Below are 15,417 nucleotides of genomic sequence, written 5' to 3'. Positions count from 1 at the left end.
GAGGTCCCTTCCAATCCCTACCATTCCGTGATGCTCTGACGGCACCTGCCGCTCCGCCTGGGCCCGGACCCGCCTGGCCACGCCGCTCCATCCGGGCCTGGGCCGTGGCCGGGGCGGAGCGGCCTTCCCGGGCGGGTCCCCAGCGCTCCGCCCCGGGCTCCCACCCACGCCAGCGCCGAGGCCGACCCGGAAGCGCTGGGCCCGGCGGTGGTTTAACGCAGCGCGGCCATGGGCCCAGCGGCCGGGCCGGGGGTGGAGGGCCCGGCGGGCAGCGCCGTGGCGGCGCCGGCGCTGGTGGCGGCGGCGCGGGAGGAGCTGGGGGCCGGGCGGCGGTGGCGGTTCCCGGCGGGCCGTGCCCTGCAGCTGGCTGGGGAGGTGCTGGCGGTGGCGGCGGGGCTGAAGCCGGCCCTGCTGTACGACTGCGGCGCGGCGGGCCCCGTCGAGCTGCGGCGGTACCTGGCCCGGCTCAGGGAGGCCGGGCTGGCCCCGGGCCGCCTGCACTTGCTGGCCATGGAGGGCTCGGCCCTGCTGCTGCAGCCGGGGCTCGCCCAGCGCAGGCTGGCGGCCGTGCTGCGTGCGCACCCCGCGCCCTTCATGGATGTCTCGGCGGGGCGGCAGCGCCCGGCTCTCTGCGCGCCAGCGGAGGCCGAGGCCATCAGGGGCCACCTCGCCGCCCTCCTTGCCCACTTAGGGGGCGCTGAGGCCACCGGCCCCGTGTCCTCCAGCGAGGTTGTCCCCGCAGGCTGGAACCTCTGCACTGTCGTGGGGGTGCTGCTGGGCTACCCGGCGTCGTACACCTTCTCCATGGAGGAGGGTGCCGAGAACTGCCTGGCGCTCACGCCGCTGAGGGTGTTCACGGTCCAGGCGTCCTGCCCCAGGATAAAGGACGGGCTCAGGGTCCAGATCTACTCCTTCAGCATCCCGGAGAGCCTGTGCGCGGAGCTGAGGGAGGTGCTGGACGCCTGGTGCGATGAGCTGAAGGAGGCCTTTGGTGCACAGAGTGACTTTGTAGACCTCTGCATTTCGAGCGAGGTGGTGTCTCTTCCAGCGGTTGCCTTGTAAAACGAACAAACTCAGACCTTTTCGCCTGTTCCTCGCTTGCATCAGGGACCAAAGCAAGAGATGCAGTTCCCATGTGTGCAGCCCACTGAGATCCTGGGCACTAAAGGTTGAATTGTGACAATCTCAGGCCCCCGACCTTGTAGGCAAGTTGCAAATCAAACACGTTTAATTCCCAGAAGACCATTGTGTGGATGTGCCTACTCACAGCTGCTCTGCAGCCTCCATCCTGACTGCAAAGTATGCCTTGGAAAGTCAGGGGATATTTACTTGCTGCGAACAGCTGAGGATTAATAAAAAAATGGAACACCACAGCATTTTGAATTTGTGAAGTTTATTGTAGGCTTCATATAATATTTACTACTTGTGCAAGGTGGTGTCTTGCACTGCCTTGGAGCTGAGCCTATGTTTGAACGAGGAGCAAGTGCTACCACAAAACCTGTACAGTGCAGCTCCAGAAGGGCTTAAACCCCCCTGTCTCTGTCGAATTAATGTGCTGGCAGTGAGAGGGAAGCAGGTGTGACTCAGGAGCTGGGAAAATGCTCAGGACAGGCAGCACGTGAGGGGACAGTGCTAAAATACCTGCCTGAACTGGGCTGCTTTGCCAGGTACCAGTAGAGATGGTCCAGAGTCAAACACCTCCCGTTTAGGGAGGCAATAAATAAATGAAGAGAATTGTGTAGTCCTCTCAGCCACTGGACAGAGCAACCATCAACTGGGGCAGAGTAACCAAAGCAGCCAAGGGAAGGGATGGGGGATCTCCTGGCGTTTATTTGAGCCGTGGGAGTTTGTCTGGCATGAGCCCAGCTTAGTACATGAACCAAACAGATAAGTACGAAACAGCAGAAGTGCGCTGCGGCGAGGGCGCATCACTGTTGGTGAAGCAGAAGTCAGTTCCTGCGGTGAAGTCGGTCATTGAGAAGGTCCTTCATGGTGTGTAACTCGCGAGGAAGGTGGCTATGGCCATTGCTATCACCGCCACCAGGAGAGGGATCCAGGGACTGCGTCGTCTCTGCAAGAAGTGAAACTGATGGGGAGAAGAAACATCTCATCACATCCCTAGCAAACATGTCATCCGTACTACACAAATAAATGGGAGAACTTTTCCCAGGCTGGTCCGCAAACCCTGGGAATCGGGGCAAGGAAACACCTCCCACCTTTGCCTGCTCGCTCTGGAAGTGGTTGAGCTCATCCCGGCACTGGCGCAGCCTGGTCAGGCAGGAGCGATATTCCTCGCTCAGCGCCTCCAGCTCCGAGCGCAGCTCCGTGCACTGCAAGCAGAGCAAGGGGCCATTAGCAGGAGGGATCCCCTCGCTCCCGTACACACCCAGGGCGGCCAAGCGCCCGCAGCGGCTGCAGCGCTTGGCCCCTGCACGGGCACCGTGCCGACGGGGGATCGTCACTTCTGCTATCTGTACGTCCATATGTACCTATAGGGGACAGAACAGATCGCAGCATTACTGGGAATGTGGCAGCAGAGGCGATGTTACCAACCTGTGACCCTCTTGGCTTTGCTGTCCTCTTTCACGTGGCAGAAAGAAGCAATTCTTATTTTTATGGCTGTAGAAGCGTACATGGCAGGAAGACGACACAGAGTGCAAACTCGTGGCAAGGTTTGCCTTTCATTCTGAAATTCAATGTGTATTTCACTGACTGCAAGAGCAACTGCAGAAGTCCTTTAAACCCTCCAAGGCGTGGCACACATGGGACAGGCACCTTGGTTGTCCCAAAACCCAGGGAGCACCTTTTTTCCTGAATGGCCACACAGAGTGAAACCCAGGTGCCATCCCAGTGAGCAGGACATTGGCAGTTGTGGAAGAAGCTGGAAGAGCCATCAGTGGGGAGCAGCTGAGCCCCACAGCTGCTCCCAATTGCTGTGATTGTGCTTTACAAAACCCTTCCGCAGCCAATGCCAGGTGATGCCTGAGGATGCACTCACCAGTGAGTAGGACGAGCTCTTCTCCCATGTGGCTCTAAGCTCTGCTACAGTAAGTTATAAGTTATTTTTTATGAATTCTTGCTGTCTGAGTGCTGCTGCAAGAACTGGGGGGCTGTTTGTTAGCAGAGAACACAGATTGATGGGAAAGAGCCTGTAAGCAGCTGGAAAGCTTTGAATTTGTTTGCAGTGTGGTTGTAAGGGCATTGCTTTTGTTAACAGCCCATTCTTGTTATTTGTAAGCTTTTTGTTTTCCCTCCTCTCCTTGCTTTGTGCTCAAGGTTTCAGCTCTTAAAGTACAGCTTTGGCTTTTGGGACTGTCTGTGAAGCAGAAACAGGTATGGAATGTATATGTTGCATTGGGGGTTTAGGTGAGGCTGGTGTCAATAAAAAACCAGCAGAGATAATAATTGCAGGAGATAATGAGCTGGGGTTACTGCCAGCAGCTTTGGTGCATTGTGTTGTGCTGGAGCATCAACACCAGCAGCTTGGTCCCCAGCAGAGAACTGGGTCCCAGCTGCAATTGGGCGATTTCCTCACCTCCTTCTCCTTTGCTGTGAGCTGGGATGTCCTTTTCTGCATCTCATCCTTCAGCCTTTCTTCTCCCTGCTCCTCCTCGGGTTGCTCTAGCAGAGCGTTTTGTTTTTCCTTGGCAGGAGTGAGAGGTGGGGTCTGCGTGGTGAAAACCTGGTCTAGAAAACAGTCAGGCTTCTGATGAGAAACAGATCTGGGCTTTCAGTTTGCTTTACATCTTGTTTACTCAGCACAGTTTAAAAGTAATATTTGCTACGGGCACAGCAGAGGACACAGGAGCTGAGTTGCTTATCACAGGCCTTTCTCTGCTGTACTACAAGTTAATTGTCTTTAGAGGACTATTTTTAAGTAGTTCCCAGAAATGGAGGGGAGGGAGGATTAAAAGCTGTAATTGCAATTATAAACTGGAATGTATTTTGTTTGGAAAAAAAATGGCATAGCCACTGAAGTAGCATTTAATGAAATCCATTTATTTTTTAAAGTGTTTGCCATCATAAATACACTTATGTTTTAATGTTTAATGTTGACTAGTGATATATAACTCGCTTTATGCAGCTTTAAAATAATTCTTTATTCTAAATGAAGGTAGACTTCTAGAGCCAGGTCTAATGTTCCTGTGTCCGGTGAGAGGAGTGTAGGTGGGAGTTACAGAGTTTGCTGACCTTGCCTTTGCATGGACACCACCTGGGTCTTCCCTTCCTCAGTCCGGCTCTGTATCAACTCTGCGAATGCGAAAAGCCGCTGTTATTGTCCACAGCACGAATGCAGGTCTCTTACTTTGCATGATTTTTGTGTTACTTACTGTGCAAATGGCTGATTGTTGCTTCCAGCATTACCTTCTGGTTTTGTTCTTTCTGCAACTTATCTGAAATGGCAGTAGAAGAAAATCAAGGTTGATGTAAATCTCTGTGTATTGTTATGCAAGCATGGCAACTTTTTCTTTCTCTGTGTGTGTGGAGTGGGTATTATTGGCTACACTGAACTTTCTTCTCCAGAGGGATGTGATTTTTGGCTGTGAATTTCCCTTTCGGTTCTCGTAGCTTTTTAGTGTGCCTTACGTTCTGTTAAGTTACTGTTTATTTCAAAGCTGTTTGTGTGAGACCTATTGGGAAAATAGAATTGCTGCCTGTTTACTCTTCCTTAATTGTGTTTTAAAATAACTACTTAAAGTATGTGTGACTTTTTTTTCCCCTGTCTGAACTGGTACTTTGAGACACCATTAGCATTTATTTATACACCGGTAATATCCACTCCTGTGTTGCTGTACTCAGGTCTGACAAGGCTGTAAAAATCCTTATCAAAGCTGAGGACTCATGGTTTTGGGGGGTTTTTTTTGGTCTCCCATTCCATACTTTCTTCTAGAAAAGTCACTTCTCTGAGGTCCTTTAATCAAGTTGGAAATTACTTCAGGAGCCCTTTGGAAACCAGGGTTTTCCGGGTGAGCTGCAGTGCGCAGTGAGCCCTATGCGTGCGCCTGGGCTTGGCTTTAGGACCACTGTTTTAAGAGTATTTTCCTTGTATCCTCTATTCACTTGGAGGACAGACCCTGCCTGCGGTACCTTCGATGGTGCTGATGTGCTCAGCCTTGAGGTGGTTGTCGTCCCGCAGGGCGCTGGCTCGCTGCCGCAGCACCGTGTGCTCGCTCTGCAGGGCGCCCAGGGCTCGCTCGAGCTGCTCCTTCTGTGCCGACGTTTGCTGGGGTGAGAAAAAGCCCCGGTATCAGCTCAGTCCTGGCCCCACACCACGAGCACGTAGCATTGCTGACTTTGGGTGGCCAAAGGCATCCCTGAGCTGAGGGCTGGGTGCTGATGTGCTTCATCAAAGGGGTTTTTTTTAATTTATATTGTTTACTATCAGCACGTTTTCTGATGACACCAAGCTGGGAGGAGTGGCTGACACTGGAAGCTGTGCTGCCATCCAGAGACCTGGACAGGCTGGAGAGTTGGGCAGGGAAAAATTGAATGAAATAGAATAAGGGCAAGTGTAGAGTCTTGAATCTCGGCAGGAACAACCTCAGGTTCCAGTGTAAGTTGGGGAATGACCTATTAGAGAGCAGTGTAGGGGAAAGGGACCGGGGGGTCCTGGGGACAGCAGGGTGACCATGAGCCAGCACTGGGCCCTTGTGGCCAGGAAGCCAATGGTACCTGGAGTGGGTTAGAAGGGGGTGGTCAGTAGGTCAGAGAGGTTCTCTTGCCCCTCTGCTCTGCCCTGGGGAGACCACCCCTGGAATATTGTGTCCAGTTGTGGCCCCTCAGTTCCAGAAGGACAGGGAACTGCTGGAGAGAGTCCAGCGCAGCCACCAAGATGCTGAAGGGAGTGGAGCATCTCCCGTGTGAGGAAAGGCTGAGGGAGCTGGGGCTCTGGAGCTGGAGAAGAGGAGACTGAGGGGGGACTCATTCCTGGGGATCAATATGGAAAGGGGGAGTGTCAGGAGGATGGAGCCAGGCTCTTCTCGGTGACAACCAGTGACAGGACAAGGGGCAATGGGTGCAAACTGGAACACAGGAGGTTCCACTTCAATCTGAGAAGCAACTTGTTCCTGGTGAGGGTGTCAGAGCCTGGCCCAGGCTGCCCAGGGAGGTTGTGGAGTCTCCTTCTCTGCAGACATTCAAACCCGCCTGGACACCTTCCTGTGGAACCTCAGCTGGGTGTTCCTGCTCCATGGGGGGATTGCACTGGATGAGCTTTCCAGGTCCCTTCCAAATCCTGACATTCTGGGATTCTGTGATCTCAACCTGAGGGCTTCCCTGTTTGCAAATCAGAAAATGCAAACACGGATGCTGTTCCTGCAGGGAACTAATGTACCTGCAGTTCGCTTTGCAGGACGTGGAAGCTGCTTTGGAGCTCGGTGTGTGCCGTGGTCACCTTGGTCAATTCGGCTTTGAGTGTGGTGTAGTGCTCTTTCCAGAAGGCGAGGTCCTCTCTGGTTGCTGCCAGGCTTCTCTAGGGAAGAGAGCAAAGACCCACGGCTGGGCTGTGACCCATGTCTGGGAGTCCTGAACAACATCCATGGTCATTGGCATCAGCGGGGGCAGCGCTGGCTCCTCCTGCCCCTGGGTTACAGTCACCCGCGTGGGTCTGATGCCATCTGATGGACAGAGGGTTTGCTGGGGAACCTGAGAGCCTCTGCTGCCAGGAGGATTTAGAAAGCTGGTAATCTTTGGGATACGATTTATTGATTGTTCTGAAAACACCACATAGAAATTTGGCTTTACCCACAGGATATCTCTTGGGGAAAATCTGTTTTCACATAAGAGCAACTCCTGGAGACCTCATGCCCTGGGTGTGTGTGTGCAGAGAAGGGATGGTGGAGGAGAAGGAATTACGCTTAAAACTACTAAACAACAGTATATTTCTGCAGTTGTGTGTGGCTTTTAATAACCTGATGTGTGGCTCACAAAATGAGCACAGGTTGCCACCAAGCTGCTTTGGACTTGGCTCAGTAGCTAAAAAAAATGGTGATTTTCGTGTATTTGTTACTAATGGTAAGCCAGTCACCACCTTCCCTTGAAATGTGGGGTCTGTTTGCAGTAGGACTAGATTAAAGCAAAGCCAGGTGTAAACCTTGTTGCTTACCTGAGAGTTTTGCAGCTGCTGCTCTGCTTGGAGTTTGTCCTCCAGCATCTTCTGAAGAGCCTCTTTTGCCTTCTGCTCGTAGGTTTGTTTCTGGTCCTCCATCTCCACCAGGATCTTCTTCACACACTCCTTTGAGTAACTCTTTAAAGGAAGAATTAAAGTGCTTGAAGGGTCTTGGCTGACATATTCCTAATCTTGCTAAACCTGAATATTAGCAAATCCGGAGTGTGTGAATGCTGCTGCTGGTTTGCTGTGAAGCATTGCTTCAGCAAAGAGGAAAAATCCTCCTTAGATCCATATCTAATCAGATTGCCCTAGAAACTGAGACCCAACCTTATTACATGGTTGAGTATCTTGTTTTCATGCCTTTCTTCACCTGTGTTTGTTTCTCAGTGAATCAGATGTTACCTGGGTGCAAGCCTGCAGCTGATTTTCAAGTGCCCTTAATTTACACTTCAGTTTATCTTCATTCAGCTGACCCTGGAGGGAGAAAATAAAGCACAATTGAAGTGATGTGTGGAATCATGAACTATACACTATGCCCCCAGTGTTTTCTTAGCTTGTGTTTTAATTTGCTTTCTCCATTCATCTGTAGTATTGTGGGTAAATTGAGTCTGTTTTCAATGCTTAGAGCTCAAATATGCCTTCATGATCTCAGAATAAGTGACATATGGAGGAAGTGAAACTTGTATGCATTGAAAAACCCTCCTGGGGCTGTTCTGTGAGATGAGAAGTGAAGAGCAGGGGGGTTTGGGGCGAGTCTGGATGGGTCTGGCTGAAACAGAGCCCTGATCCTCGCCTAAAGCTCAGACTGGCGCTAAAGTCTGGTCTTGCTCGTTCCCTTAGGAAATAGGTTGGGTCTTGAGTTGCAACATCTGGCAGTTGGGCAGGGGGATAGAGGGCAGAGGGGATGATTCATTTTCCTTATTATAATGTCCTCTCAGTGTTAGTCAGGCTGCTTAAGGTTTGTGAAACCAGATTGCATGCAAATTCAGATAAAATTCTAGCGAAGAGTTCACGTAGGCTGTTTTTCCACCGCCAACACGGAGAATGCCACCATCCCCTCTGCTTACTGCTGTTTGAAGTCAAGCCTCTGAAAAAGTAACTCCTTGGTGTTACAGGAATAGCTGTTAGACCCCAGCAAAACCGATTCTCCTATGTCTTAGCACTGGTTAAATTTGACCAGAAGTTTACAGTCCAAATGACTAAAATCTTCCCAGTTCAGTTGTTGGTACAAAGAACCAAAGGCTCTCTCCTCTTAGAAAGTAGGTGGAGTTCTAAAAAGCGTTTTTACATGTGAAATACTCTGCGGTTTAGTTTATTTTGTTATCTGCTAAGGCTCAGGTTGGAGGGCATTGCTGTCGTGGCCCTTGTGCTCAGCTGTAAATGACTGTGCAAAGTACAAGGTAACGGAGCACACGGCCCTTCCTACGCTTCAGAGCAGAAATGTGCTGGCAAACTCCTTTCATGGAGATGCAGCTTGGAAACTGGCAAAATAACAAAGAGTAGAGAGATTTCCCTAAATGGAAGAAGCTCCTCTGCTGGGGCCTTAGCAGAACAGAATGGCAGCGAGGGGTGAGGATGTGCACAGATGTGGGAGGACCAGAGGAGTTGTGTGAGCAAATCATGGTCAAGCCCTTGTTTTGAAAGTTATCTATGTGAAAAGGACTGCTTAATAATAACAATAATTTAAAAAACCTGATATCCACCACCATTATCATCATCATCCCCAGGCAGGGAAGGGATTAGGGCAAACATGCTCAAAAAATGCCCGCTCTTGCAAATACTTAAATACTGGATTTTAATCCCCTGTAGCCCTCTTCTTCAGAGACCTGAGGTTAACCCAATGGGCAGCTCCAAAACCTCTCTCAAACTCTTCTGCATTTCTCTAGTGCTGTCATTTAAGTGCTGGATAAGTGTTTTTCAACTGGTTTTGCCTGACAGCTGTAGTGTTTTGGTTGTGCTGTGATTGATGAAGTCTCTGCTCCTTCCCTTACTCGTTCTAAATAGCATGGTTTGAAGCGATAATAAATGCTGCTTCTGGAAGGCTTTTACTTTGCCCAAACATGATGCTTGTGCTGGAAAAGTGAGTCCTTATAGTAGTAATACACTGGAAGTGACAGGAGCTTAAACTCTGCAGAGCTGCAAGATATTTCCAAAAGTCAGGCTCAACTTCAGAGGTCAGGATGGGGGAAAATTATTCAAGCAGCAATTTTCTTCTTTAAGAAAACAGCTTACAATTAATTAATCTTAATAATTAAATAACTGAGACTTGCTTAGCTTCCTTCATCTGGCAGTGTTTTTGGATCGAGTTTTACAACAGATGGGGATTTAAGGTACAGACCTGTGGTAGGAAGGTCTCTCTAACCTGGGAATGAAACCATGAGAGGGGGAAGGAGCCAAATGCTTTATCCCTTCAGTTTAATGACACCCCCGTCCTCCTGCAGAGCGTCACTTGCTCCATCAAACCACAAGCACCCACAGGTATGAGCAGCATCTCCAAAATGACTCTGGCATTTCAGCAGTTACTGCCCTGTCATTTATGTGCATGCAATAGTGTTTCTTTGAAACCCAAAATATTAGAAAGGATTAAAAAGCTGCTGCAACAAGCGTTTGGCATCTCACCTGGGCGTGGAAATGGGCAACCAGCCATCAGTTTCCATGGCACAGCGTATTTTATATATATCTCTGTATCTATTTATATAGATGTAATGTCCATCCTCCCGGAGCAGCCCACCTCCCCCAAGCATCTGCCTTGTTTGCCCCATTGGCTCCAGTGCCAGTGGTGAGTTAATTAATAATTAATCAGGATACAAGAGGCAGCAGCAAAGTCTCTGTTCCTTGGCAGAGACAGCGAGAAGCAAAGTGCACCCACCTGTTGCTAATCTGAGGTTTCATGGTTACTTCCTGCAGAGTGGCTCAGGCTGTTTTTTCCTGCTCATATTATATTTGAAAAAGCGAGCGAAGGCGGAAGTTTCCAACCACAGAACATCAAGCACGAGTTTTTTTACACCCTCTCGCCCAATCGCTCACTTTTCTGCCCCAAGAGAAGTTTCAAACCGCTTGTTTTTTTAATGGCATGATGAACTGGAAATGAATATTTGATTTAATAATCCTGTATAAACCACTTTATATGTCACGTAAAATGCACCGCCTTAATTTTACGTCTTGCTGCCGGTAAAATGGGCCTTGGGTCAGTGCTGCCGGGGGGTTTTGTTGGAGCTGTGGGGAAGCGGCTCCATGCAGGGTCACGATTCACAGAGCACCCAAGGCTGAGCAGATGTGCCGAAGCATCGTGTGTTGGGTTCTCTGAGCTGCTTTTGGGCCCAGAACACGTCCTCGAAGGGAAATGGGGTCCCAGCAGGAGCTTGGACAAAAGCTCTTTGTGCCAGGTGGGGTTTTTTAGCCATTATGTTCCCACATTAAGCAACAGTCCGTGTTTCCCCACCGTACAGTGTTTGCCAGTGCTTGGGTGCAGCAGTTTGGTGCACTTCAAATTTTTATTTTTGGGGAAAAAAAAATCTGCTCAAAATATTTTAAACTTGTTTTGATTAAGAAACAAAACTTGGTGGAAGGTGGTTGGGTTTATTCTATTTATTTTTCCCTGCTAACATGCTTCTGCTTGCTTTTTATTTAGGAAAAAGTGGGAAAGGGAAGCATAACCCCAAACCCTTATGGAGGAAAAGGGTTTTATGCTTCCTGTTGATCTGAAAGCGAAGTACATTTTGTAACAGTCTTTTGGGGCACAAAGGGGGAAAAACTTAAAGCAAAGCAACCCCTGAACTTTGTGTTCAACCCTTCCTGAAAAGAGAGGTGACAAGAAGGACAGGCAAGTGAATGGGTCTGCAGGATGTCTTGTCTGGGTGACAGCGTTACATTTTAAAACTGTGACATCTCCAGCTTTGTAAAGCATCAAATCCAGAGCTTAGTGCTGAGAAACAGACCTGTGGGATGCTCTTGCTTTTTGCACACAAAGCCCGTCCCTCCGAGACGCAAACCCCAGTGCAGCAAGTTGGTACCTGCCAGGATTTTTCTGATGCTTGCAGCAACGTGGAGAAAAGCTCTTGCAAAATCACCATCTTCTGCTTGAGCAGCAGCTCACGGTGCAGGGCCTCCTGTGGGGAGAGGGGGACCAGTCAGTGGGGACCCCCTGGAACTGGTGGGGGACCCCCTGGAGCCCTTGGGCAAAGCCTGTGTCCCATGTAGGGTCGGGGCTCCTGGGTTTCAGACAGGTCTTTGGGTTCAGTGCCTTAGCTGTAGGGTTTCTTGGCCGTGTTAAAATGGAGTATATAACCCCTCTTTATTTAATAATTATAATTTTTCAAGTGTTATCATACTGACTGAAGAACCTCCTTCCCAGGTGAGTACATAGAATATTTGGTACCTACCTTCAGGTAGTTGGACAGCTGCAGCATTTCCTAAAAGGGAAAGGGCAAATGTTTAAAATGGATAGGACTGGTTTGGTTCTATAAACATTTTATGAACTGCCTACAAAATCCAAATATTTTGCAATAAAACTGAAGTTAAGAGCCTGTGCCTGGTGGTGAGCAGAGCCTGCTGGGTTCCTCTGTGTTTTTCCAGGGAAGTGAAAATGCTTTCTTACAGCATTGGAGTTCTGGCATCTTTGCCATGTAGGGCAGCAAATCGGGGCGTCTACTGAATGACAACAGTAGATGGGACAGAAGTACCTTTCTCTCCTATAGAAGCAGCGCTATCACATTGAAACTATAAAAGTTTAGCACCAGTGTCCCTCTTAGAAATTTTAGGGGCTGACATTCGCAGGAGTTCAAGACCAGTTTTTAATGTTTCTCTTACCTTATTTAAAACTGCTATTCCACAACTGAAATAAAAAGGAAAGCGTGTTACTGTGGATGTCTGCGGCATCCCCAACAGAGTTTGGGGATTTTTACAGTGAGAGCTTGTGCTGGGGTGAAATGCGTTTGGGTTTGAGCATCAGAAGCTGCTGCCCCACAGGTATCGGGGTTTGCAGCCCAGGGAGGAAGGATGGGACCATCTTACTCTGTCTGCTGGCTCGAGTCTTTCACTCCTGCACTGGCATTTGTAAGGGTCTGTGTTCCTGTGAAAGCAAAGGGGAGGGATGTGAATGATCCCAGAGTCCCAGGGGCTGGGATGTTCTGTCTGCATGTCCTTCTTGGCTGTCTCGGAGGTGGCATCACTTGTAGGTTCTTCTGTAGGGCAGAGCATCCACTCAGCAGACCTGGGGTTTGAGCAAGGGGCTGGTTTATCGCTCCACCAGGAAAAATATTCTTAACGTTTTGCAGCAGAAGCTCAGACTTGGTGTGGGAGCTCAGTTTAGAGGGGAGCTGCTGGTTCACACCCCAAATCACTCAATGGGGACATGGAGATGGGAGGGAAATGCCACGGACACTGTTGTGCCGGGAAACCCCAGCATCCCTCACCTACCTTGGGTGTTCACGGAGGCTCCTCGCCTGGGGGTGGTTTCTGCCGAAATGCCGAGGGGGACACTGAGGCTGAGTGGGGAGTGTGCTGGGGGGAACGTGGAGCAGCTCCGGGGGTGCTGGAATGAGAGGGCAGCTCAGGTCAGCATCTTTCCAAACCGGACTGGGAGGAGCAGAGGGGAAGGGGCTGTGGCCGAGTCAGGTTTTATCCCCACAGCGACTGGGTGAAGAGCATCAAGGAGATGCCAAGAAACTATGGCGAATCCGTGAGGATCTGCTGCTTTGGCTGCAGCAGCTCCAGAGCTCTGTGGGGAAAACCTGCTGGCTTGGGGACACCTTGTCACCCCTGCAAGAACAGGCGGGGAAAGGCACCGTGCATGGGCCGGGTACGTGTAAATGCTTGTTCCAGATTCCTGCTGTCTAGCAGGTGATTAAAGCCAGCGAAACAAACAGCAGCGGGAGGTAATTGCTCTGCAAAGGGATCTTGTGGGCGTGCGTGTCTGGAAATCATCTCGTGTTCAACTGTCTCTGCTCACGTAGGTTTGTGAAGCCCCTAGGATGAACTTGCAACATACGTGGGGAATTGTTATTTTTGCACGAGATGTAAGCTTAGAAGGAAACCTGTTTGGCTCTGGGATTGGGGTGTTTTCATTGCATCTTTCTATAGATGTTATTCAAGGCAGCGACTCCTCTGGATTGCTGTAAGGAGTACCAGGGAGTCTCCCAGTTCCTGCACCCTTCCTGCTAACAGTGAAGGTGGCGGAGGGAAGCCAGGCATTTAGAGCTCACTTCTCAAGGGTAAAAATAATTTGTGTAAGTGCAAAAGCTGGGATGTGGGGTTGTACTTAGAAGAATGGTGGAAAAATCTCCCTCTGGTTCAGGGTTTGGGAGAGGAGCACTCCAGAAGGGAGGCGACAACATCGGTGGTTTGTAAGGAAATGCACTTTTTTTTGGTGCGTTCTTGTTCTTTGGACTGATGCTGTTGTGGACGGGCTGTGGATGCTTCTGTGGGTCAGAGAAGCGAGCTGCGCTTTGGGGGCTGTGTTACCTGCGGCAGGACGGGCGCTCCGGGCTCCACCTGCGAGGAGGGACCCATGGGGACGTGTCCTCCAGGCTCCTGTCCCAGGGATGTTCTCCCAGCGTCGCCCGCCAGGTTCCTCCTCCTCAGGAACTCCCTGTGCCGGGGGCTCTGCGGGGACCCGTCTGCCCCCCTCCCGAGGTGCCGACAGGTCGTCACGTTGTTCCGCCGTCGCAGGTTCTCCCGCATCTCGTGCCGCCGTTCGCACTTCTCATCGTAGCTCTCGCGCCGCGGCCGACGCTTCTGGGGCTGGTTGATCATGGTGGGTGCAGCTCTGCCGGTCTGCTCTGGGGTCCTGGTCCTGGTGTAACCACTGAAAAATACACAATTTGAGCAAAAACTTATTTTTAAGTTTAAATAAATGTGAGGTATCGCACATTGATTCTGGAGTCCTCATGTGATGGAGGAGCGAAAGCTTCGTCCCCATCTCCTGTCCCCTCACCCCATCAGCAGTGAAGGGGCTGAACATCCCATGAAGGATGCTCAGAGGGCTCCTGTCCCACCCGGGGAGGATCAGCTTGGGTCTGGTGTTGGCTTTTCCCGTAGTAAATCACATTAAGGTAGGAAGGAGTGGAAAAAATAAGACTCTTAGTGTCTGAAAATTCAAGTTAAACGTTCTTCGGTCTCAAGCAAAACCACTAAAACTTCATTGGTCTCATTCTGTCTCAAGCAATTAGGAAGTTGTTGAGTCTAATGGAAAAAAGAAATGGGAACAAGTAAACCCTATTTACATATATAATACCTCAGTGCTTTTTAGTCTGCTTTAAGATCTTGTTCATAATTCTTTTTATTGTCTTTGTGCTAGCTGTGGTGTAGTCAAAGCTTTCTATTAATTTTTATGAGTATTCTCTTTTTTTGAATAGCTTCTGAAGTGTCTCTAAATGCCTTTTTATTCAAGTAGTTTTTCTTAACTTTAGAAATGGCCCAATTGCATGGTGAATCCGGCCATCAGATGTGCTGCTCGGTCCCTGCCCATCCGGTAATTCCCATCAGGACCAGCTCAGCCCCTTTCCCACCTCAGTTAACCAAAAACGCGCTTTAAAGCAAACTTAAAGAAATACACAGTCCAATAAGAAAATACTCACCTCGCGCTGAGCAAACTGTTGAGGCCTTCTCGACAAACTAATACTCTGTTTCCTCCTGTTGCCCCAAATTACCCTCTCTAATTAACAAACATGTCCTTTATCTTTGCTTTCCAAGCTGTTACACTTCTCGCTTCAAGGGAAACGAGGAGAAAAAAAATAAGCGTGTCTTGTTGGTTCATGTTCCAGCCTCCCAGTGTCAATCGCGTAGGCTGAAAGTGGGGTGAAAAATGAGGAAAAAAGGTGCATATCGCCGCTTTTAGTGCAGCGGCCTCCGCTCCCCTCCATCCCTTGCCGGCCCGGTGCTGTGGGCACTTACCTGCACCCAGGGGTCCCGTCCTACCCCGTGTTGGCTCTGGGTGAGCGGGGGGTTATCGGGCACGGACACGCTCCAACTGCCATCGTCTTGCCAACCACCTCATTTTGCTGCTCTCGCTCTTTTTCTCGAGTGTAAAACAGGAAACGCTGTGGCCGCGGCCGAGCCCCGGTTCCTGTCTCCGCTCACGGCGGGGCGGGGGTTATCTCGGGACCCCAAAGTCTGCAGCTTCTCTCTTAGCAGAGCCAGCAGTTATCTTTTGGGCCATCTCCCTTTATCGGTCCCCGACACGCGGAGGTCGAGTGCGGGTTCACGGAGCTGCTTGTGACGCTTTGTGACTGAGTATCCCGGAGCTGCTTTGGGGTAGGGCAATCCAGACTTGGGGAAGTACAGTAATGTTATTATTTTAAGGCTTC

General features: G+C 50.1%; 3 protein-coding genes across 7 annotated transcripts in view; 2 read left to right on the top strand and 1 right to left on the bottom strand.

Annotated features, from left to right (window-relative positions):
* The first annotated feature begins 212 nt into the window (after nt 1-212).
* Nucleotides 213-1,371, top strand: C21H1orf74 (chromosome 21 C1orf74 homolog). Its single transcript, XM_065854644.2, has one exon. The coding sequence runs from the start codon at nt 229-231 to the stop codon at nt 1,060-1,062; it is 834 nt and encodes a 277-aa protein (XP_065710716.1). The 5' UTR covers nt 213-228; the 3' UTR covers nt 1,063-1,371.
* A 439-nt stretch (nt 1,372-1,810) lies between these two features.
* On the bottom strand, nt 1,811-15,250 carry TRAF3IP3 (TRAF3 interacting protein 3). 5 transcript variants are annotated; one of them, XM_071817612.1, is made up of 16 exons: nt 15,005-15,247; nt 13,574-13,916; nt 12,530-12,644; nt 12,125-12,182; nt 11,921-11,945; nt 11,494-11,523; nt 11,125-11,220; nt 7,514-7,585; nt 7,106-7,246; nt 6,335-6,472; nt 5,089-5,224; nt 4,332-4,394; nt 4,192-4,251; nt 3,536-3,687; nt 2,217-2,489; nt 1,811-2,086 (listed from the first exon to the last, which is right to left on the bottom strand). In XM_071817612.1, the coding sequence occupies exons 2-16, from the start codon at nt 13,862-13,864 to the stop codon at nt 1,988-1,990; spliced, it is 1,749 nt and encodes a 582-aa protein (XP_071673713.1). In that variant the 5' UTR covers nt 13,865-13,916; nt 15,005-15,247; the 3' UTR covers nt 1,811-1,987. The 5 variants fall into 5 exon arrangements, with proteins under 5 accessions (XP_071673713.1, XP_065710827.1, XP_065710828.1 ...); XM_065854755.2 differs by having other exon boundaries at nt 1,811-2,071; XM_065854756.2 differs by having other exon boundaries at nt 2,217-2,330; nt 15,005-15,240.
* LAMB3 (laminin subunit beta 3) overlaps nt 2,021-15,417 on the top strand; it is a 64,259-nt gene continuing 50,862 nt past the window's right edge. Inside the window, exon 1 of the mRNA XM_071817609.1 lies at nt 2,021-3,047. The gene's annotated coding sequence lies outside the window, so the exon portion shown is untranslated. The remainder of the gene's footprint in view (nt 3,048-15,417) is intronic.

The sequence above is a fragment of the Patagioenas fasciata genome, chromosome 21 (genome assembly GCF_037038585.1).
Source record: "Patagioenas fasciata isolate bPatFas1 chromosome 21, bPatFas1.hap1, whole genome shotgun sequence".
NCBI lineage: Eukaryota > Metazoa > Chordata > Aves > Columbiformes > Columbidae > Patagioenas > Patagioenas fasciata.
This window is presented reverse-complemented; position numbering and strand designations above follow the sequence as displayed.

Coding starts and splice junctions, on each gene's coding strand:
- C21H1orf74 (XM_065854644.2), top strand. CDS start 229: ATGGGCCCAGCGGCCGGGCCGGGGGTGGAGGGCCCGGCGGGCAGCGCC.
- TRAF3IP3 (XM_071817610.1), bottom strand. CDS start 13,864: ATGATCAACCAGCCCCAGAAGCGTCGGCCGCGGCGCGAGAGCTACGAT. Junction 6,473..7,105: donor AGCAGCTGCAAAACTCTCAG/GTAAGCAACAAG, acceptor TCTCTTCCCTAG/AGAAGCCTGGCAGCAACCAG. Junction 5,225..6,334: donor TCCTGCAAAGCGAACTGCAG/GTACATTAGTTC, acceptor TTCTCACCCCAG/CAAACGTCGGCACAGAAGGA.